The sequence below is a fragment of the Taeniopygia guttata genome, chromosome 1 (assembly GCF_048771995.1).
Source record: "Taeniopygia guttata chromosome 1, bTaeGut7.mat, whole genome shotgun sequence".
NCBI lineage: Eukaryota > Metazoa > Chordata > Aves > Passeriformes > Estrildidae > Taeniopygia > Taeniopygia guttata.
The window spans coordinates 673,623-697,371 of record NC_133024.1 but is presented as its reverse complement, the minus strand read 5'-3'; the positions used below and the strand labels follow the sequence as shown (position 1 = coordinate 697,371).

Here is a 23,749-nt window from a genome sequence, read left to right as displayed (position 1 = left end):
CCTCTCCATGTGGGATTCCAGGGAGGAGAGTTCAGACCACAGATTCTGTTAGCTGTTGCAAACTGCATTTCTCAGATTTAAGTGGTCAGCCCATGAGAGTCCTGCACTACTTTAATCCTCCAAAGGTAGTGTTTATTTACTCCTGTGTGTTGAACTAGTAGAGAGATGGGAGGGAAAGAGAGAAAATAGTTATTATGGCTTAGAAGTTGGAGCCTGACCATGGCCATCATGGATATGGGGCTGCTGAGTATGTGGGAAGCACTAATCTAATGCAGGACACTCGGCTCAAATGGTAAATCGTTAATTTTTTAATATTTATTTTTCAACAAATAAACCTTCATTTCACCTTGTACTCTGTGACTTGTTTCTTAAAAGTTCCTGTGCAGTATGTACCCCAAAATGCAGTGAAACAGACCAAAAACACCTGCTGATACAGAATGCCACCAAGTGGAATGATGGGATCTGGCTTTTGAGGGGAAGGATGTGTCAGGGCTTGGCTGAATGTTTGTTCTTATTTATAAAACACACCAAGCTCATTGCAGAGAAGCCAAAATGTTAAAAAACAAAAACCCCCAGAAACCCAAAAAACTTGGGAAGAGGACTGGTGAACGTGAATGAAATATAAGATGGTTTTGGGGGAAATGTGGTTAGGTAGAGCAAGACAAAACCTTCTTTCCCTCCCATTCTTGTATTTTGAAATCTTTTTTAGCCTTACTTCTGTTTTATGCTGCTGGAAAACCAAAAGCTTATCAGTGAAGGCTGGTAAGTTGCTTTTTTTTTCATTCCAAGGAAAAAAAAGCATAAATTGTTACATTCTTTTTACATTAAAAGATGTCTTCCTTCAAAAAAACCCCAAAACCAGAAGTGCAATGTGCTTGGTTGGTTTGCAGTATTTTAAAGTCATTTTTCTCAATCAGTTTGTGTCCAGCAAAAGCAGCACAGTAAGGAGTGTGGATGGCAGCTGCCCATGGCAATAATGCATTCAAGTACAGAGCAGTCTACTGGGAGACTGTGGGCAGGAGGGTTTCCAACCCGACTGCTCTCAGCCTTTTCCAGGCAGCAGAAGTAAAACCCACTCAGACATTTTGTTAAGGAAGCAGTAGGGAGAGCAAAGAAAAATTACTGTAACAACACAGCAACCTGTGTCACTTCAGCAGTGAACAGCATTTGCCATAAGGAGAATTTAATACACAGATCCAGACAAAACACATGAACCAAAAACTGTCACAGATTCTTCTATAGGAGCAGCTCTGTCTGGCAGCTTCTTGCAGTGTCCTGAGTAGAGCAGAGCAGAATTTGGCCTGTTTTGCTCAGTGTGTTAAATTTTAAGCTTCCCAAGTTAAAAGTAGAGCATTCAAGGACCTTGGTTAAGTCACGTACATCTAAAAAGGACAGAGAAGAATCATGCTTCTAGATTTTCTGACAATTCACTGAAAAATTCATAATACCAAAGCTGACTTGAGTTTCAGAAAACAAGATTTCCATTTCTGTGTTCTACAAAACAGCCCTCAGAAGGTAACTAAAACATTATGATGACTAAAAATCAGTGTTAATCACTGCTGTGTTGAACTGTTTTCATCTCCATCTTTATCCTACCTGTAAAATACTATGAAATACTGAAGTATGAGTGGAATACAAAAGTTATAGTTCAATCATACTAGAATTGCACCAAGTTTTTGGTTAGGTGGTGTTTTCTTAACTGGCACATTAGGTAGTAAATTGTGGAGCAACTACTGAGGAAATCCTTCCGAAGATGAAGGCAACAGGCATTGTGACAGCTGAACCTTCCCTCTTCACCCAGCTTCACTTTTTCATCTCTACACCATAGAGATCACAACGCTTCTGGCTTAAAATAGGAATCTGCTGACGTATTTCTGCAAGTTTCTTTAGATCTGCAGGAGAGAAGAAAAGAGTTAAGAGAACAGCAGCCAAAAAAGAAAGCTCCTGACTTGCTCTGAGGTAGGATATGGAAAATAGCAACTGTGATGGAGAATGGGGTGGTAGGGCACTGCAGGTGAGCAGCCAGGGCTGAAGGAAGCCTCAGCTTTGCTCTTTCCTAAGGTGGCACCTTCTGCCTAAGGGAGTGAACTAGAAGGGTACAGCTCTAGAATATTGTATGTAGAACAGGATAGTGCTGCTGGTTCTTGCTTTAACCTAGCAAAGGTGGACAAGGCAGGGGAATGCTGCATCATCTGCAGTTGCATGTGTAAGGACATAGACTTAAAAAAACTGTCCCTCCTTAGTGTCATATCCTGTACTCAAGAAAAAAAGTGGGGGAAAAAACAAAACCAATTTTTCCCTTACCTATATCTGTGTATACAACTGTTTCCTCAGCCCCAGCTTTGGCTATGACTTCACCCCTGCAAAATTAAGTACATTTGTTCACAGGATTAACACATTGGTTTCAAGGCATCGGTGCAGTTGCTGCTGTTTGTACAAAAAGCAGTTCCTACCCTTGACGCCTACAGCTGTAACTACAGGGCTGTCCTAAAACTCTGGCATGATAGAAATGGCTTCCAGGGTTTATATGTGGCACTTTCTATATGTGATATATGCATACTTAACATAAGTGTCTTTCAAAGATCAAGAACTGTGGTAAAAGCCACTCTGAAAACCACTGCCTGTAAGCATGCGACATACCTCAAGGGGAAAGGAACAACCACACTGGCAAAGATGAACACTTTCTCCTTTGAAGACCCTAATGGCTTTTAATAGTGTAGTTTTACTCTGCATGAGCTACTGAACATGATTGTGTCTCCCCCAAGGGTTTTGTCACTGCTTTCATCATATAAAGTTAAAAGCCCAAGACACAGACATTTTTTCTCACTTGCAAACAGCTTGGAAGTCAGCTATCAGTAGATTTATCTGAATGAAAAACATCTGCCTGAAGATTTGGTCACTTTTACCTCCTTTGCACCTGCGTGACTTCTGCTCAAGTCAGAATCTCTCTTCTCTAGCTGAAGACATTCTTCTTGTTCTTTCTTATGTCAAAGCAGTGTTGTTCTTTGAGGAAATGAGATAGTTCTGTGTAAGCTGTTTAAGAGAATTACCCTATGCATAGCATTCAATGGACTGAACTTCAGGGACAACAGCAGTTCAACTAATGCTTAATCCCAGTGCTAAGTAGCATCTTTACTACCAAAATGAATACATACTCAAACTAGTTCTAGTTTACTTTTTTTTTTTTTTTTTTTTTTTTTTTTTTTTTTTTTTAGTTTGGCTATTTTAAATTATGATCTTGAGAATGTAGGTTCAAGTCTCATGTGCTTTTTACCAAGAATTTGCAGTTTGAACAGTAGATGGAAAAGTAGGACTGAAGTGTGACTGCCAACTGAAATATTTTTTACTGAAGGTGGTATGTTTTATTGAACTCACCATGGATTTACTACAGTGCTATGTCCCCAGGCAACATAGGATGCTTTTTCATCTCTAGCAGGAGATACAGTAGCTACGTAGAGTTGATTATCAACAGCTCTGTGTTCACAGAAAAATGAAGGAAGGGGGGGAAAACTTGAGAAGAATTAGTTTTTATAATACCATTTAATTAAGCAGAAGAGAAAGAATCCACTCCGAAGGACAAGCTATATATCCTCTAAATGACTAGCCCAAACTGTGAATGATACAAAGGTCAGAGAAAGAAGACCCTGGAAAGAGAAGTCTCTAGCACCTGGCTAGAGTTAGTACATAGAATATCATGGAATTCACAGGTTCATTCAGTATGCAGCAAGATTGATTGAAGCTGACCAAATGAATAAATAATACTGCATTCAGGAATCTCAGAGTCTATTTCTACCTGTAATTAGAGCACTTCCCAAATGGTTACTGGCTCTTCTCTCTAGAATCTGTGTGTGAAGGGTGCTTATAAAGCCATGGGAAAGGGTCATTGAAAGGGCATAGCAGGGGCAGGCAGGAGTAAAGGCCAATAACTTCCTGCTTTTCTCCTCGACAATAAAATAATTTTGGTGTCCCATGCAAGGCTTGAGGGATGGTACAGCTCCAATGGCTGAGTGGCCCTGCAGCACTACTTCTGAACCACAAGTGTCATTTGGAACACAAAAAAGTTGAGTTTCATGCACCAAAACTCCTCTAGAATAGGGGGATAAACTTTTACTGTGATCTTACCGTCCCCTTTGTAAGAGTTCCCAGTGAGCTGGTCCTGTTGTCATGTTAAAAGCCCCTGGATATATCAGCAGCTGGCAACCTTTGTTAAGAGACAATTAGAACTCAAGCATCATTAAGGGGAAGAGAGGCCCTTCACACTGAAACCCAAGGTGAAGTTCCTTTCCACACGTCCCAGCCTTGCCAGAATGGAACCAAACAGAGCCAGTCCATGCGTAACAGGTTACATCAGCCAAGAGCTGCGGTGGGGATACCCAGCTCCATCGCTCCACCAGCACGTGTGGATCAGGAAGTGATGGTTACTTTACTCTGTGAGTCTTGGCCCCAGGATGCATTCTGTGTTACTGGCAGGGACAAGAAGGCCTGATCACATGGATCCAGGAATGCCTGCTCACAGGGATCCAGGAATGCCTGATCACAGGGATCCAGGAATGCCTGATCTCAGGGACCCAGGAATGCCTGCTCACAGGGATCCAGGAATGCCTGCTCACAGGGATCCAGGAATGCCTGATCACAGGGATCCAGGAATGCCTGCTCACAGGGATCCAGGAATGCCTGATCACAGGGATCCAGGAATGCCTGCTCACAGGGATCCAGGAATGCCTGATCACAGGGATCCAGGAATGCCTGCTCACAGGGATCCAGGAATGCCTGCTCACAGGGATCCAGGAATGCCTGATCACAGGGATCCAGGAATGCCTGATCACAGGGATCCAGGAATACCTGATCACAGGGATCCAGGAATGCCTGATCACAGGGATCCAGGAATACCTGATCACAGGGATCCAGGAATGCCTGCTCACAGGGATCCAGGAATGCCTGCTCACAGGGATCCAGGAATGCCTGATCACAGGGATCACCCAGCAGGCAGCACTCAGAACCAGCCCTGGCTAGCCCCGGCTTAGGGCTGCCCAGTTCCCTTAGGTGACCCAGTCTCACCTTTCTGGCCGTAGATTTGAGCCATCTCAGCAAATCTCATATCATAGCAGATGCCCAGGCCCACTTTGCAGTATGCTGTTCCCAAAACACAAGAGACAGCAGTCATATCACTACACAAGTGCACAAAACAAGCACAAGGCTCCCTGTAGCCGTCCTGCCAACATTTTTTATTTTGCACGGCTCACGGCAACAAAAGGAGCTATATTTAAATGTGTGTCCAACAAGCACTGGCTATTGTTGGGGGAGAAGTCATACTTCAAGATGACAGAAAAAGTGTGAGAAGCAGTCTTATCTACCCTTTAAGAAAAGTAATTTCCACAAAATCATGTTGTATCAGGTCTTTGTGCAACATATTCCTCTCTCATTTAGCTGCAGTTTTTTCAATTATTTTCTTTTCAATAAAAGGAAACACTCCCTGCTTTCCATGGAGTAAAAATAGTAATGTACCTCCTTAGAGCACGCACATTGCACGGAGGAGAAAGGACTGTGGCAGACAAGACTCTTTGGAGAGCTCAGTTAACAGATTCTGTCAGTTTTTGACCAATATGGGGTGGGAAGGAGTAGGTATTTTGCTTTTTTATCTGAGGTGGTTGATTCAAGAAGGCAGGAATGGGATTCCTGATTTAGTTGTCTCCATTATTATATCATCCTCACATGGAGCAATGTACCACTGTAGCTGTTACATACTTTCTAGGCCACGTTTTATTAAGAACTATTTTCAAGCTGTAACTACTATTAAAAAATACCATCACTTCTAACAAATGAATACAATTAAGGCAAGGGGGGTGACATATGTTTCAACCCTTTCTACTCCTCTATCCTTTTGCAACCACACCACCTTTTTAAAAGTTTCAGAAGTGACCCAAACACTTGAAGCAAACTTAAACTATATTTGTCATCAAATGCTCAGTCTGATAGTCTTAAAATCCACTGCTGGAAAGGAGGAGGGGGAAGAAAACTCCAGAGTGACTGCAGTGTTACTGTAGTAGAGCTCCTTAAAGAGAGAGCTTATTTTATACTCACGTGTGTCAAACATGGAGAAACTATTCCCTGGACTCAGTGTTTCAGACTCTCTGAACTGTATCTTCCCAGGAACATTAATGTCAAACAAATGAACCTGCAATTATACTATGATTAATAATAATTACTAACAATTTCTCTGCTTGGTATTTGAGCCTCTTTAGGCATGTGTTTTCTACTGTTATCTAGACTATCAATATCTTTTGTCAGGATCCAAAGTAAACATTGCTTAAGATTGTCAGATTCCCCAAAAGAAGATTTAAAGTATTTCCTTCTGTACAGAAATATACACGTCTAAAGTTGCAAATACATGCAAAACAGCTAGATGTCTTGACCTAATCATTTGTCTCTAACATTTGAGTCCCAATCCTGTAAAACTTCTCAAGAAAATACCTTCACCAAGCCACCAAATTCCCATGACTTCAGCTATGCAGATGCCTCTGAGGGCCTGCAGCTGCCTTTATCCTCCCTTGCAATGGAAGGTGTTGTTCCATTGTGACTGGAGCTTCCCAGCAACAGAACTGGTTTTGTTTTATTATTTGTTCATCCTTAGCACAAGCCTGCACTCACTCTACGAGCAGCTCCTGGGCTTGCAGACTGCTGTGCTGTGACAGGTGGAAGGTGACACAGAACTGCTCAAGGTGATCTAGTAAGTCATGCTAAAGTAGAATCAGCAAACAGAATAAATTAATACCCACACCACCTTATTGTTCCAAGTAACCCTGCATTATCTTTTTGGCTTATCCTTTAAAGAAAAAAGCTGTTGTCCATTCATGGACAGATTCCTGTGTGCACAGTCCCATGAACAGAAAATAGAGATAAGAACGAACAGAACAGTCCATGAAGGAAAACTGACTCTGGAGTTACAAATGGGAGGCAGTTTTCCAAAAGCCACAAAGCAATGATGAGGTGGAGATGACAGCAAGCAAATATCTACCACAAACAGCAGTGACAGCTTAATTTGGACTCTGCATGTCTGCACTAATCACATGTACAGCACAAAGTATGTGAAGAACAGTATTTATTACAACAGAAGGACTAAATCCATCAGGAAGCTGAGGGAAAATCCTGATCCGTTTCAGGTGGGACTGTGTTTTAGACTTAGGCCACGGTAAAGAGATATATGAGTTGGATCACGTTTTACTCTTTATCATGGTTTTCCCAGCATACATAGGGAAAGCCAATTACACCTTCCAGCATTTTTTCATCCTTATCCAGAACAAATTTATGACCACTTTTTGAAGTGGTGTTTACATGCCCCAAATAAAAGTAGCATGAAATTTCATGGGTGATGGTATACAACTTATTATTAATGCAAGATTCTCCTGATTTATATCACCTTTAAGTGGTATTATTTCACAAGATGAAATAATTTGTGCAACACTGCTGAGAAAACTTTTCATAACAATATTCTGCCATCTTACCTTCCTGTGCTTTGCCAGCAGAGCACCATCAGGCCCAAAGACAGTACATGTATTATAGAGCTTTCCACCATCCTCTTCCGGAATCGATCCTTTTTAAAGGCAAGAATAGAGATTTCTCCCACTGTATTATTTTGATCTAATGGCAGTAACAGACATTGCCCATTTTTCCCCCAGTGAGATGGTCACTAAGAGTAAACTACCTCCAATGAGATATATGCTGCACTCCTTTGCAACTGCTGACAGCTTTTGTGTTGATTCCCCAGGGATCTTCTCTGCATACTCCTTAAAGTACTGGGTTCCATATGGAGAATTAAAGCATTCCTAGAATTAAATGGGGAAAAAAAAAAAAAGCTAAAATCCAGTAACACCACTACAATGAGATGTACTTAACTTTTCAAACTCCTCTCTAATCATACTCTCAAACAACCTTTGGTTACATGAGTTTAGTATATGGGAGCTCAGTAAGCGAACCAGAAAACGCCAGGAAGGCCAGAGGGACTTGAACAATTGTGTTTTGTGTGTTCAAACACACCAAAAGAGGTGTGTTTGTGGAGTGCATGCCAAATAGAACATGAGCTAAGACTATATGCAAGCTGTAAGGCCAGCACATACACTGCTCTGGGCTTAACAAGAACACAAGGGATGTTCACATCAGAATGCGGAGCCAAGTTCAACACAACTCATTTGAAAGTCACAAGCTCATAGATCCTCTCAAAACTGTGAAATGCTCATGCTCATACACAGCCCATGATTGCTTAATTTTTAAAAGGACATCTGCAAAAGCATGCATTTCTCAAAATTACTTATTGCTTTGTTAAAACAATCCTTTAAACACTATTTCCTCACAACTGAAGAGTGTTCTCCACCTTAGGCCTTAGTTAAAGATTTGCCATCCCTTTAGAACTAGACAAGTAATCTTTACACAGTCAGATTACCAGAGTAGTTTAGATGCCCAAGATAGGTGGGCTAGTGGTATTTGAGACACCAAAGCATGAAGCACTTTCACTCTGCATTACACTTGCCAGCTCTGTGAGGAGGTAGGACACTCCACCCAACACTTTCTTGTACCCTGAAGGAGTACAGCTGGAGGCCTCAGATAGGATATCAAACTGTGGCAGCAACTTCTCTTGTGTGAGAAAGGGACTCCCAGCACAGACACCTCCATTGTTCCCTTCGCTCATCACAAGTGACAAACACACCCCCACCCCCACAAAGAAAAAGGGAGAAAAAAAATCAAGCTGTGACTAGCACAATAAACATTTCTGCTTTATCTGCTCAAGCAAACTTCATAACAACTGAGGTAGGTTCTACTGAAGTGGAATAAATGAACCCAAGCTAGAAAGGTTTTTTTTTTTTCCCTATACAGGGCACTAGGCCAGCAGGTATAAGCTAACCCACAGCACAACCTGTAGATGAAGTAGCAGGAAGGGAAATCTCTGCAGGCTGTCAAAATGAGGTTCCTAGGCTTTTGAAATCTGGGCTGAACTTCAAAGAAGTGAAAGCAAAGCCAGCAGCCTCCATCTTCATATATTCAATATGAGTTACTTTCCTTTATGTAAAGTTATTAAAACAAAAAATGAACCCCCCAAAGAAACAAAACAATGGGGAGACAGTATTTCATGTTCATGCACTAATGTCAATACAAAATGTATTTCCCAAATGTCTGTGAAACGCTTTGCCTGTGTTTGACAACTTGTATTCTAAAAGCATAAATCTTTGTTGACAAGGTGAGTATCTCAGCTAAATAAGTCTGGAAAATTCAATGTCTGTACACATGGTGAAGCCAGTAAATAATAGTAATCTCTACACAGGAGGCAGAACACTGAATGGTCACATTTGCAACACAAGAACCATGTTAGCACAGAGGAGCTGGGAAGGTTGCTCAATGCTTCCCCCATGACAGCGGGAGAGAAAACATTCTATGTGTAAAACTGAGACCCAAAGTTCACCAGAGATGAACTTTGCACTCCTGTGTCAGATGTACAGGAGTAACACAAGGTTACTCTCTCTCCATGAAGAGAGGAGAAAAGCTCAAACTGCACTGAGAAGCCCACCCTGTTGCCAGCACACCCATTGTGTGAAAATTCAGCAAAATAATTATGGCTAAAGTTCAAAAAGTGAGTCAGAAGTGATTGATCATTTTTCCACATACGGAAGTCATAAGAGAAACGTGTCTTAATCATAATTCAGCCACAAATGACCTGCTGGAAGTATATTTTAAGTCTGTTTTGTTTCTCATGGATCTGGAATGCTTACAGCAAAGAGAGCTACTGTGTATGGTCTTTCACCTTCATGTCAACATGCTTTAGCTGAAAATTGCCTTTTTCTACACTTCTTCAGCAAAGATTCAAACTACAGTGTCCCTTACCTGAATTCAGACTATATCAATGATGGTATTGCCTAGGATTTAAACCAGCAAAAACTTTACCAGAATCTTACACTACAAAAAAGATCAACCTGTTCTTTGTTTCCCTTCTCATTCCCCACCTCTTAATGTGCTGCTGATACAGGCCCTGGGATTTTTTAGCTTTTAGTTTTATTTTGAAGCCTCATACAGCATCTAAGCTATCCAGGGAGGAAGAGGAATATATGTTGCATTAATAACACTAGAAAGAGGTTCTGAAGGGTTTGAAACATAAGGGCTAAGCAGGCCATGATCTTTACTCACAGGTAGAGCCACAAGTTTTGCTCCTTTAGCTGATGCTTCCCTCACCAGTCCACAGGCTCGTTGGAGATTATCCGATTTAACAGCAGATACATGAAGCTGGATAAGAGCGAGGCGGAAGGCTGATGGCAGAAAAGAAAAAACTTATTCATCAGAATTCCCCCAGGAAACTCTTCCAAATTTGAATTCAGTAACGAGCATTGAAGAAAACAAAGGAGTTAATATATAAACATATGCACAAACCACTACCAACCCATTGTGCAGCCTAGCTCTGGCACTGGAAACAGTCTCTTACCACAGGGAGAGCACTGAACCCCCGGATTGCCAATAGGAGCCACGCAGGGCCACCACCCTGCAGAGATCACAGAGCCCCGTGCCAGCAACAGCCAGGCCACGTTCCAGGGGAAGGAGCTGTGTTACAGAGAGGGAGAGCACAGGTCCCCCACTCCTTCCCAGGCTGCTGGGCACTGTGCCACCCCATCTTCTTGTTGCACACCAAGAGCTGGATGATCCCAAAAGCACCAAATAAAGCAATTGTTTGCTTTTATCCCTCAGTTCACACCTAGCTTGGGAAATGGCTATGAAAACCAAGAAAGGTTAACATATTTCCTGATCATTTCTTAGCAAACTGGTTTCTGGCCAAGTTGCAAGTGTTATCAAGCTTCTACTCCCAATAAGCAAGATATACAACTGCAGGCTCTCCAGGTAGCCAGGTTTTGTGCATACCCCTTGGATTTCCTTCCAATAATGTCTGAGTACCCCAGGTTGTAGGGAAACACACCCTGAGCAGGTAGAACTGTTTTCTTTAAAACAAACACCAACCAACCAATCCTCTCTGGCTTTATAAATATACATATAATATACATTTCAGAGTAAAAGAAAAGAGAAAAAAGGCACTAGGAAAAAAAAAAACCCATGTTTAAAACACCAGGAAATTTAATTAAGGTAATTAATATTACCTTCCTATATATAAATATAACACTATATGCCTCAGGTTTGAAGTTCGATAAGGTGCAAAACTGAAGGTCAGCCGCAACAGAACACATGTATTTGTGTCACACCTAACACATTCAGACGTGGGAACAACAGAAATGAAATGTGTAGCAGGGCTGTAGACAGAGTCCTCTGCTCCCAGCCTTGAGCAGCCCCAAAACCTTCGTTAGAAGCAATTCCCAGGAAAAGCCTAAAGCAATGTAGGCCACAACCAGGTAAAAGCACAACGGAGTAAAAGAATGGTTCACATTTGTACCACTACAAAACACGCTCGCTATTTTGTTTCAGAACGCCGGGAGCGAAGCACGCCCGGTTCGCTGGCGTTCCCCTGCCCTGTGTGTACCCCGCTCTGCGCCCAGCGCAGCTCCCTGTGCCCGCACCACCCAGGGGCCGTGCCAGCCCAGCACCGAGCCTTTCCCGGTCCCACCCGGCGGGGCTCCGGGACAGCGCCCGCGGAGCCAGAGGGGAGAGGGACGTGAAAGGGCCGCACTCACAGGCCATGGCTCCTCCGCCCGGCCCGTTCCCGGCTCCGCCCGGCCCGTTCCCGGCTCCGCCCGGCGCGTTCCCGGCTCCGCCCGGCCCGTTCCCGGCTCCGCCCGGCGCGTTCCCGGCTCCGCCCGGCCCGTTCCCGGCTCCGCCCGGCCCGCGCGGGCTGCCGGGACCCGCAGTGCCGGCCCGGCCCGGGCTCCCGGGGCCGCCCTCACGGCCTCCAGCGGCCCGGCGGTGCCGGGACCACGCTCTGAGCCCGCTCAGCCCCTTCAGCCGCGGCTGTGCCGAGAGCCTCCCTGCCCTGCCCGGCCCAACAAACCCCGGCAGCCCTACGTCTGCTAAGGGCTCATCGCAAGGGGCCTGTAGCAGTTTACACGGAACTCGTTCCCCTGGGACATCCCCGTCTTGCTTTACAAGAACAGCATCCCCCACGGTACAGTCATCCCCAGCAGTGTCCAGTTCTGGGCTCCTCACTGCCAGAAAGACAAAAGAGCTGCCAGAGAGGGTGGCAGAGCACTGAACAGGCTGCCCAGTGAAGTCTCCTTTTCTGGAGACATTCCAAACCCACCTGGGGCAAGTTCCTGTGTCACCTGCTCTAGGTGACCCGGCCTTGGCAGGGAACTTGGACTGGCTGGGCTCCAGAGGCCCTGTCCAACACTGCCAGTTCTGCGAAACCAACACTAAGCACCATGCTGCTCTTCTTGGCTTTAAACACCAATGCTCCCCTTTACACAGCACAAAACACTGCTGTCTCAGGTACATATTTTCCAGCCTTGGGTTTTTTAGAAGCATGTGTGTAGAGTTGTAGATTTATGTTGTGTAGCAATATTTCTCACATAAGATTATGTCTGTAAGCTGAAAGTACATAACAGCAGAATGGGTAAAGATAAAATGGGTAACTCAGTGTCCTAGGTGGACTGTATGATGCCTTTATCCCCAACTGCCTGCTCTGTTTATGTTGAATAATAAGTTTTGCACCTTTAAGGCTTGTTCCAAGAGTGAAGGCGGGGGGAAGAAACGTGGAGTTTGTTTTCAAGAACTGCACTCCCTCCTCCACATTCCTGCTCCTGGACTGTGCTGTCTGTGGACAGACAGACAGCAAGACAGAGCTCTCCTTTGCTTTTCTAGTTAGTTTTAGCTAGCTGAGGCAAAGAAGTTCCCTGGACTGTGGTGTTTTTCCCTTTCTCTGAACCTGCTCTGGACTGAACACCAGAAGAGCAGCAGCAGCTCTGTGCCTGGGCCGTGGCATTTCCAGCACCGGAGGGACTGATCAGAGATTGAGTGAGCAGAGTTGCAGCCCAGGGGATTTTTCTGAGTTTGTCTCCCTCTTGGAGTGGCAAGAAGTTTTATTGTTTAATATTGTTTAAGTTTGCTTGTTTAATAAACAGGTTTTTTCCACTTTTCTCCAGGGAGGTATCTTTCCCAAACCGGTTGTGGGGAGGGGCCGATTGAATCTGCTTCCTAGAGGAACCCTTTGGGGTTCTTTCCCAAATTTGCCCTCAACCAGGACACCCAGGGTGATCAATCTCTTACACACTTTCCCTCTCAGGAAACATGCAGAGAGATAAAGGATGGGAAGAGCATAACCACTGTAAAATGCACAACCACTATTCACACAACAACCACAAACCTTTCTTCAACCAGCGAACTGTTCTACCTGCCCCTTGAAACAGTAAAGGGAACCACTCATCCCAATCTGACCAAGCCAAAGGATGGCAGAACAGACAGTACAGCAGCCCTTAGCAGGCCTCCATCCTTTTTACACATGCCTGTGGTGGTAGAAAGAGCATATATGATTTTTAAACATTTTTCCTTCCCCAAACATCACACTCTGCAGGGTTCCAAGGGCAAAGAACAGCTGTCTCCCAACTTCTTCCCAAATATGAAAAATAATGTTAAAAAGATCAAGTAGTATCATGCCTTCGAGGTGCAAAGCACAGGCAAAAAATCCAGTTTCCCATGGGTCAGAGAGATAAAAGGTATTTTTCAAGTTTCCAAACAAAAGTATCTGAAAGCACTACGTATACCCAGTAGAACAAGTTACATAGTAGCACCCTTTTCCTTCCCTAAAGGGAAACTTTTCACACATTAAGTAGACTACACCTACATTGAAAAAGCAATACCTGAAGTTTTGAAACTAGAGGTGACGTGTAGTTGGAAGGAAAAGATCCAATCACAGGTGATACCCAGGTGTTAGGGCTAACAGGAAAAGGCAATTTTAAAAATTGTAACTCTGCAATCAACAATATTTTTGGTGGGTAATACGTGTAAAGTTCTTTACAAATTCTCATACAGATCAGAATCTAAAGGAATTTGTAAGACAAGTGAAGAGCCATCAGTGAGCACAGAAGCACCAACTCTCACTATGACACAAAGGTAAGAGCTTTCACTTGGCAGGAAAGTTTCATCCAAGACTTTCTTTCTTATTCCAGACCTCATTTCTATCACTCCCGCATCATAACAACTGTCACCTTATATTCAAAAATATAGACCGTGGTGCATGCAGACGAAAACAAGAGCCAAGACATCTCTAGCAAATATAATTTAAAAGAAATCCTTGAAGCTAAAAGGGACAAGAAGTAGCATATCAACTTTTTTGATTTTTCTTTTCAAAAAATATCACTGCACTACTATAATTAGAATTTCCGCTTAGTAGTACAAGTTTTACAACAAAAATGTACACTGTAAGGCAAAAGTGGCCCTCTAATTGTGGGTAGAGATACACCAGCACCATTGAAATGATTCATAGTTTGGGCTGAGCTTTTTAAGATAAGAGGTCTGTTGATAACTTGCACATTGCCTTAAAATTCACAGATAATTAGCCTCTAAATGGCTTGGATTCTATGTTTCTACAGAGAAGGGATTTAAGAACTGACTTCCTATTGCTTTACTTGCTGTAGATCACACAGGTCTGCTGTATTTGCTGTTCTCATAGTGAAGCATACACATTAGCCACATTCCATATTTAATATACACCTGTTTAACAACCAAATGTCATTTTCACTTTTCCCCTTCCTGACTAGGAGAAATATGTTGTATCATTCTGTCAACATTTTCACAATAAAAATATGATGCCGAGAGAAGTCTAGAATTTATGCAGAAACCTCTTCTATAACTTGATTATTTGCGAATTCACTTTGACCTGTGAATGCTCACCCAAAAGTCCTTAATGAAATTAACTTAAATTCTGAAATACTTACATTAAGAAGTCACCAGCAGTAGCTCCCTATGATCCATAATCAGCATCTTCCACTCCAAAGATCAAATTCACTTTCATTTACAAAACACCTTTAGGAAAAACTCTGAATTGATTCAGAAAATTTACAGTATGCAACTAAATGCCTTCTGACAGAACAAGTTATGTTCAAATTGTACTGGTTTATTTACAACTGTAGTTTATAAACAGTAGCACAAACATCTTTACATGAAAAAATCTCGTTGCTGAAGTAGGCACAGAGTCAGAGACTCTTGAGGATATTTTCAGGAGGGATTAGGAAGAGGAAAATGTAATACAACAGTTGCTGGGCAAAACTATAAATACATGAGCATTGGCCCAGGTGCAATTTCATGCAAATATTTTCAACAGTTCAAGTTCTATTGGTGTTTACTCAGATACTAAGAAGGAAAAAGAAAGTAATTAGTTCTGGAATTAAGGTGCCCTAGCTTGATTCCTAGTAAAATAACTTAGAATAAATGTTTTTTACAAAGGTCAGTTTAACTTATTTCACCTTCTGATGAAGTACCAAATCATAGGTTTTGATTCAAGTACTCAGAAGATTTCATGCAGCAAAGCTAATCCCCATTATCTTTATTTCAGAGTTTTTGGTGATTTCCCATCAGTCTACAAAGATGCTCCGCCTTGTCCATAAGAACATTCCTGTGCTGAGCTTTGAACAAGAGAACCGTTCTTGAACAAATTGAAAGCTTATGATGAACAGTCATATAACTGCCATCTTCCAAATCTTTGCTAATTTAGAAATTGTTACTCAAAATAATATAAACAAATGCTTGAATCAATGAAGGCAACTGGTTAAGAATACATTTATCACAGGTGTGTAGCACTGGAATTTCTTGCCTGGTTTTGTGCGCATTCATCTTGCTGAACACATCTTTAGTCAGCATGTACTCACTTTTGTGCTGAACTGAAGGGTTTTAAACATCTCAAGTTCTTAGACATTTTGTTTGTGAGGAGCAAGGCAACTTGTTTTCAACTGTCATATTCTGTCATGAAACATGCATTTCAATGCACACACTCATCTTTACAAGGGAAACAGCCTCAACCTATGAAATATAAAATTCTGCATAATTAAAAAAAAAAGTCACAACCCTGTAGTAAAAATTACAGTTAATTTCAGTATTTAAAAATAATCTTTACCACCAATTCCAGATATTTAGTCTAGTAGCTGGTAAGACTTTAAAAACCCTTTAATTTTACAAATTGCTTGTATTTTTTCTATTTATCTGCAGTCCGAAGTGGACTTAACTGTTTTTAACGTGAAAATTTTTTTTTAAGATTTGTATCTGCTCTGCTCAAAAACCTAAATTTTTAATTAGTCTTTGATACTACCTGGTAGGCAAAATCAAATTTCTAGACTGTAGGCAATGGAGACATTTTATTTATAAGGGATAATAATTTAAAAGCCACTGTATTTTCAACTGCTTCACTGTATTATCTCACAGTCCTTCATTCCTTCACTTAATGTGAACCCAACTGCATCTGCTCTTGCAAAGATGCAGATCACTCCCATTAAGGCTGCATTAAAAAGAAACAAACTGACCTTTATAATAAACACTTCTCCAAAACAAAACAAAAAAAAAAATTGAAATTAAAAAAAAAGAAACAAAAATCCTGTCCAGAAATGGATAATAATTTACCCTATCTTAAGCCTGCTACTCAGGCACTCCCACCAGCAAACAGAAAAATTCTCTTAAGTTAGTATTCAGTTGGGAAACAGTCAGCTTGTGTCCACATACAGTATATCTTGGTTGCTTCTTCTTTATAAACTGGTCTCTACAAAGTCTTTAGTATTTAACTTTCCAAGGCATCCAATACTTTCATGATCTGTTGTTTTATGGCTTTGGTAGCATCACCTGCATTTGGAATCAAATACCTTAAAAAAATTAGAAAAAGCCATCATTAATTTACTATAAAATTTTTGAGTAAAAATTCCGTAATTCTTTTCATTCTTCCTCTAGGTAGAAGGAAGGGAAGAGGGGAATATATTAAAATGAAAAATATAGTAAAAAAATAACATTTAATTCCTGATTATTCTATGAGACTTTCTCTTTGTGAACTTAGAATTGTTGAGGAGTACTTTACAGGTCATGGAAAGAAAACTGGCAATGGGATAGGTCAGGCCATTCAAGATCTCTACAGATAGCACTGACTGAAGCATAGAAGTTCTTGCTTGGATTTTGCTTTGTGGTATTTTGGTTTTTGGTTTTTTAATTCCTATAGATAGCTCTAGATCAATCTGCTCCAGTCTGCAAGGTGGTGCTGAAGTAATTCAACAAGCAGTAAGGTTCCCTGCAAAATTTTAATTAATCTTTGCTGACCTACTACAAACCTAAGGAGCCAATAGGCACAGAACATCCCTAGTTAGGTAGGAAACTCATCTCTCCCCTCTCTTGTGAAAAGAGACCATCCACTGCACACAGTTCTCTCCAAGGATGATGAGAAAACATCCAGCTGGTCTCAGCAACCTTCTTAAAACCAAGAACAGCAGGCTACACCAGTGGAAAAAAGCCTGATACACTTCATCTGACCCTTTCCTCCTCTTAAGCATGCAAATACTAAGCATGGCAACATGTAACTTCCAGGAATCATGTTTCAAGGAATCAGAGTTTTGAGTTCATGCTTCTGGACTCCTTGCACAATGCACAGAGAATATGAGTCAGATGTCAAAAAAAAAAAATTACTCCACAGAAGAATGACCATACTCCTAAATCTCACTCTTCACAAATGCATACTTTTGCTACAGAGAACTGTCCAATTTTATTTAAGACCTCTTACAAAAAGAAAACACTTGCACACATCCCATCCCTAACAACACTAACTGCAGTTTCTCTCTTCTGGGTCTCATAAGCACTCATAATTTTACTGGCAAATCTTTTTCCCTAGTTCACGTCTGATTTACGTATTCCTAAATAAAAACTATTATTTTTGAACTCATTCTGGGAATAACATCATACATTTCCAGTGTACAGCATCCTAGATATCATTACCATTTATACCTCTGTTACTGAGATGGCTTACCTTTCAACTGCCAGAATTTCTATGCCTGAAGTGTTGCTGTTTCCATATTTAAAGGTGATCAGTTCTGGGTGTTTCTTCTTGGATGTGATTTTGACTACAGAGTTGAGTGCCTGTCGAGACTGTATGTAAGCCAGTCCCTTTCGTGATGGAATCTCCCTCAAACAGTACATATGAGTTGCAGTTACTAGGAGATGACTTGAAGAAAAAGAAAATTACAAATTAGCTTTGTTAATGAATTAAGTATCAGCTATTTAGAAAGTTAAATTCTATGACTAAACTACATGGAGAGAGCTAGATAATACAGCCACCAAATCTAAGAAACAGTTTTAATACTTTCATAATATCTAATGAAGAAAGCTCTAGGAAACACTTCAGAATTTCCCTGAGTGCTGTAGCATGGCCATTTCTGAAAACAAGCATGACATCGCCCCCAGCATTACTGGAGCACAGAGCATGGCAAGTACTTCCACCCCTCTCTTCCCCTTCCATTTTTCTTACTACCTTGTACTTCAAAGCAAAACTTTATACCAGGTTTTATACATAATTACCATACTATAGCACTGCAAATACTAGAACACAAATATAGTAACGCTTTGTTCTAGTTTGTTTCACACTTTCATTTCCTAGTTTAATATAAAGGATAAGTTAAGTGACCAACACTGGTTTTTAGCATGTATATCGAGATAGCTGTTTTCATTGAACTCGGATTAATTTCAGTACCTGGGAAACATATGTCCATTTTCTTTTACTTCATTACATGGGAAGTTATACTTCACATCAGGTTTATTTATCCACGTTTGGATGTTGACAACCTCTTTTCGATCATCGTCCGACATTGAGAAGCTATCAATTTCATCTGGTTTGAATGGAGGGGGTAAAAATGTTAAAAAAAAGAAAACTTTTCAATTTGCTTAAACTCACTGCAACTACACTGGTTCAAAGCAAGTGTACCTAACCATATAGAATTATTGAGAGGGAAGAAAGAAAAAGGCATATCTGATATTTCTCTCCACAAACAAGTATTTTTAGGTCAGGGAGTATCTTAGGCTGGTCCAATTTGTCCATGCAGTAAAGTTTCATGGATTTCTTTCACATTGAAAGTCGCTTGTCCAGACTTTCCTTGAAGCCGTATAAACTCTTTGCATTTAAACCACCAATATCTTTTGGCAAGGAGTACCACAACCAAGCCAACTACAGTCTAGAAGAGTCTCTTCTTGTGGCTTCTAGTTTCTTTTACAAGAAGAAATGAACACTTGTTGATACCTTTCAAGGCCAGGCATTATTTTTGTGGATCATTTTTCCTCCCTTAAAATGCCTCTTTCACATAACGAAACTTCTAACATTCAGCTGTTTCTTTTGTGAAAGCAATATCACATCTTTCCTCACCCTTCTTATTCCCCTCTGAACCGTGTCATGTTCAAATATTGTTTCTGACATCAAGGGCAGAAGACAAACAATATTTAATGTGTGGGTGAATAATAGATTTCTGAGCATTTAGTTTGCTTTTCTGACTGCTAATTACTGCTTATTTATTATAAACCCACTGCTGCTGGGCGCAGCCAAATAATTCTACCACCACTGGATCTGAAACTAGAAGTGGTTGGGTTTTTTTTAGCCTTTTTCTTGCATTCAATTAATACTGAATTTCATGAGCTATTTTATTACCCAATTATCATTCCAATTAGCAAAAGACTCAGTCTATCTTTATTATCTCAAATAACCTTGGATCATTAGCAAAAATTGTTGTATTTGGCTTCACATCCTTTTTAAAGGCCATTTAAGAACATATTCCAACCCCAAATTTTCAGCACAGACCTCTGTGAAACATCCAAAACTCCTGTATGTGTTATTACTTAGTTGCAAAATACTGCTTTTATGTCTAAAGATGGTGATTACGCTTACATAGTAATTTTGGTGGTACATTAGAAGAATTTAAGCAACCTAGATATCTAACACAATCAACTATATTAGCTCCATACAAATTACTCCCAGAAATAACTCAAGACAGCTCTTTATAGAGCCTTTTTCAAAGCCAGTTTCCTACACTTCATTAAACTATTTACTTCAATGCAACTCAGAATTTGAAACACACTTCAGGAAACATTTAACTGAAAAATACATTGTGGAATGGAACAATAATCCACCCTCTTGTCACAGAATCACAGAATGGCTGAGGATAAGAAGGGATCTCTGGAGGTTACCTGGTCCAACCCCCCTGCTCAAGCAGATCCACCTAGAGCAGGCTGCAATAATTACAGCTGATTGTAATTACTTACTACAGAAAAGCCCCATACCCTAAAACTTCACACAACCAATTATTCAGAAACAGGTTCACTTTTTGCATTCTTCTGTATCAAGATTATGTCTATTTCATGTCATATGTGTTGGCTTTCCTTACTCAAATTGCTCTGATTCTGCTTGCTTACCAAGTTCAATAGTGCTTTTAAAAGAAAATATTAAATAGAACTTAGCAAACAACCATTACTGAAAACATGTTCTAGAATACCTGTCTTGGTGGAGCTGGTTTTCTGAAACTACATAGACTTTGCAAAACACTATTATGGATGCTCAAAGAACTGTGCAAACTTCATTACATGGCATTTGGAGAAATAACTTGTTAGTATTAAAGCTTCTGCCTGATAATTTCACTTTGCACCTTCACAATTTTTATTGCAGATGATGATCAGCTATTTGCCATTACTGCTATTTAAACATGTGGCTCTCATTAATCTTCCTGAACTGCTTCTTTTGCATATCAAAGATTCTCAGACTAGTTACTTGTTTCTCTTTTTTCTAACACAAGCCAAATATGCTCTTTGGCAACACAAGAGTTATTTGTGAGATGATGACTGGGAGTGGCCTAAAACTACCAGAGCAAAACCAGGGAAACAGTAGGTTGGAACCATTCTAATGTTACAACTGTCCTCAAAGAAACCTCCAAAGAAACCTTTATGAAATATGTGGTCTTCCAATTTTGCCTGTAGTTTTTCAACAAGATAAAAACTTTAAATAAAAATTGCTTTTTTTTTTCTTACAGCAATCTGCATGCATATGAAGAGATGAATAAATTATTAATAGATTCAGTGCTAAAAAGCCAAGTCTGAAACACTGGAGAGGTGTGTACACATTAGCCATTTACAGTCTAGCTCCAGCTATATTTCAGAAATTCAGATCATTACACTCACGGACAATACTAGACATTTAAACTGAGATACATCAGCTAAACTAGGGCTTTTAAACTTACTTAAGCTTACCGTTGTGAGTAATAAGGCACAATTGCCAGCTTACAAGTGTAGAAAAAGATCTTTACTTCAGAAATAACAAGTGAAGACAAAAGATCCCCTAAATCTGCTTATTTAAATTTCTTCCTGTTGGCTGTTCGGTGCTTACCACAAATTATTTGTATTTAAACTGCTCCTGTGTATTTGAAGAGGGTCAGTCCTAGGCATTACCATAACATACATGAACAACAATAATAGATAAGCATAATATTGCAAGACAAAGATGTAAGAGACACTGCTTGATTTAGTCCAACTTTATGATTTTGTATAAATAAGCTAATCTAGGTAAAAGAAAAATTTTCTACTGTACCAGTATCATATTCTTCTTCATCTCCAATGCTGAATACTGGCTTCACACCACGGTAGGGTTTTCCTACTCTGTCACTGCTGCTGACATGTCTGTTGGCAATGAAAAGGGCAGGAGAAGATGTGGGACAGGAGAAGAAAAGTAACTTTGAAACTGATGGTCTGAGTTCCACAGTGACATAACAGCAAAATGTGAACACAGCTGTGCAACAGAGAAGGACAAGAGGCTCTCATGAAGCTGCCTGCAAGGAAGAGTGAGTGACCCATCAAGCAGCTTGGTTAGTGAAAGCACATGGCTCAGTCGCTTTGTGAGGCTGACTGGTGTAACAAAGTGGGAAGAAATGCTGGTTTGTTTTAAAAAAGCCCCAACTTCTGCTCACCTTCTCAAATGGCAACATACGTTAGAGACCTGAAAACTGACAGCATGCTGAATTTCTAGCACGAAACTAAAATATATCTGGATAGTCAGGGCAACTTCACAAGGATGCCAAATTCAGATGAAGCAAAAATCAAAGACTATTAACTATTAACTAAGACTATTAACTAATATTAATTAACAGTTCGTTTTTCTGGTTAATTCCTCAAAAGATAACAAAATGCCTTAAGAACTACACAGAGGGGCTATTACAAGCCATCTGTGGTAGTATAAACCCTGACTTCCTGTTCATTACTTCCAGCTTGAGTCAAATCTTGAAATATTTGCTCAAACAATTCCTACTGCTACAATCCCAGCACCAGTGTGATATTCATGTGATGTCAAAAATCACATTTGAATTGCTTCCACAGATCATATCAAATGACACAAACACACACAACTGAGTCCTTATGTGTGACAGTAAGATTTCAAATCCTGAGATATTTTAAAGCTCTAGTTCAGAATGCTGTGATTACATGGTCACAGCTGAATTAAAAGCTCTTGCCCTCAACTGTTCAGAATACCTGAAAAATATGAGAAAAACCTGAAAGTTCAGAAAGCAACAATACAGGCAATTTCTGAACAAACAAACAAACAAACCCAGTTCATAATTTTAGCCTTTACAATTCGCAACACTTAGCAGTTTTAAAAAACTCAAAATAAAGCCAAAAAACCTGCTTGTCCTTTTCCTCCAGTTCAATAACCTCCTTCCCCATACTGTGTGTTTATGTTTCCTACCAAACCTAAGCCTTGGCTCCTGTTTAAAGTACATTCACAAACTCCAGTTTAAATGCTACTGTAGAACCAAGCTGGTCAGGGAACAGGTTTAGTAACATGTTAATTAATGCTATCACTTAGGAATACCTAAAAGCAGAATTGAAAGTTAGAAAAGAAAACATTTTGTATGGGTAAAATTTACTAATCTAAACAAAATAAGGAAAAGTTAAAAAACCCAAACAAACAGAAATGTGATCTACAATGGCACAAAAATAAACATACAATAACATGCTCATTAGTGTTTAAGGCAATAAGCATCAATGACACTGACAATTCAAGAGGGCAGTGCTTCCATATGGAGCCTTTTGTAAATATGCTTTAGTAATACAGAACCAATTGAGTAAGAAGCAGCACATTTAAATAATGTCAAATTGAATTATACAGAGAGGATCTAAGAGCAGATCTCACTGGTGTTTATCAACTGTAGTTAGTCAGGACAAGAGAGTACACAAGAGATTAAAAAGCTACTTTATAAAAGCCAGGTAACATCTTAGACTAGAAATTGATTCCCTTTAACCTGTTTACATGGAAGGCCACCATTACATGGTTACAAATTGCATGCAATGTCCTTTGGTAGCAAACCTGCCAAATGAAATATCCTGGTGATAAACACAAAGTAGATCTAATTGAATTGATACAGAAATAATGCTGTTCTAGCTTTTTAAGAATTGTAATTGTAAGAAAATACTCTAGGGATATAAAGTGTGAGGTAATTTATTCTACCCAATGAATGAAGATCTGCAATAGGAGTGAAAGGAATAAACAAAATCACCAAAGTAAAATCTCAATATATCTTGGTTACAAATACAGATTCATGCATTTCTGAGCTTTGATATGGTGATATCAAAGAATCACCATATATTTAATTTATTTTTCTAACACTTTCTTACCATATTCTAGAAACAGATCAACAAAATGTGGCGTACAATCCCTGTGATTTTAAGTATTTCTAATTAACAGAACATACTATGTGCTATTGGGCCATTCCCACTGTTCTTCTACAGAATATTATTACTGATTTTGCTCACACAAACAACACCTTTCTGTGGCGTTTTGGGTGAATCC

At 40.3% G+C, this 23,749-nt stretch overlaps 2 protein-coding genes across 4 annotated transcripts in view; both read right to left on the bottom strand.

The window, feature by feature from the left end:
• Window positions 1-293: 293 nt before the first annotated feature.
• The window catches only part of NIT2 (nitrilase family member 2), a 45,118-nt gene continuing 21,662 nt past the window's right edge, over window positions 294-23,749 (bottom strand). Inside the window, exons 2-11 of the mRNA XM_072932042.1 lie at window positions 11,655-11,673; window positions 10,171-10,289; window positions 7,703-7,823; window positions 7,503-7,591; window positions 6,082-6,175; window positions 5,059-5,133; window positions 4,123-4,201; window positions 3,376-3,474; window positions 2,305-2,360; window positions 294-1,892 (exon numbers count right to left, since the gene is read on the bottom strand). Coding sequence (XP_072788143.1) covers window positions 1,804-1,892; window positions 2,305-2,360; window positions 3,376-3,474; window positions 4,123-4,201; window positions 5,059-5,133; window positions 6,082-6,175; window positions 7,503-7,591; window positions 7,703-7,823; window positions 10,171-10,289; window positions 11,655-11,661 — 828 coding nt within the window. The 5' untranslated portion in view covers window positions 11,662-11,673 and the 3' untranslated portion in view covers window positions 294-1,803. The remainder of the gene's footprint in view (window positions 1,893-2,304; window positions 2,361-3,375; window positions 3,475-4,122; window positions 4,202-5,058; window positions 5,134-6,081; window positions 6,176-7,502; window positions 7,592-7,702; window positions 7,824-10,170; window positions 10,290-11,654; window positions 11,674-23,749) is intronic.
• TBC1D23 (TBC1 domain family member 23) overlaps window positions 15,008-23,749 on the bottom strand; it is a 30,486-nt gene continuing 21,744 nt past the window's right edge. For all 3 annotated transcript variants that reach the window (XM_041717225.2, XM_032751003.3, XM_072931299.1), the window contains 4 exons: window positions 21,497-21,585; window positions 18,626-18,761; window positions 17,906-18,100; window positions 15,008-16,760 (listed from right to left, as the gene is read on the bottom strand). In XM_041717225.2, coding sequence (XP_041573159.2) covers window positions 16,679-16,760; window positions 17,906-18,100; window positions 18,626-18,761; window positions 21,497-21,585 — 502 coding nt within the window. In that variant the 3' untranslated portion in view covers window positions 15,008-16,678. The remainder of the gene's footprint in view (window positions 16,761-17,905; window positions 18,101-18,625; window positions 18,762-21,496; window positions 21,586-23,749) is intronic.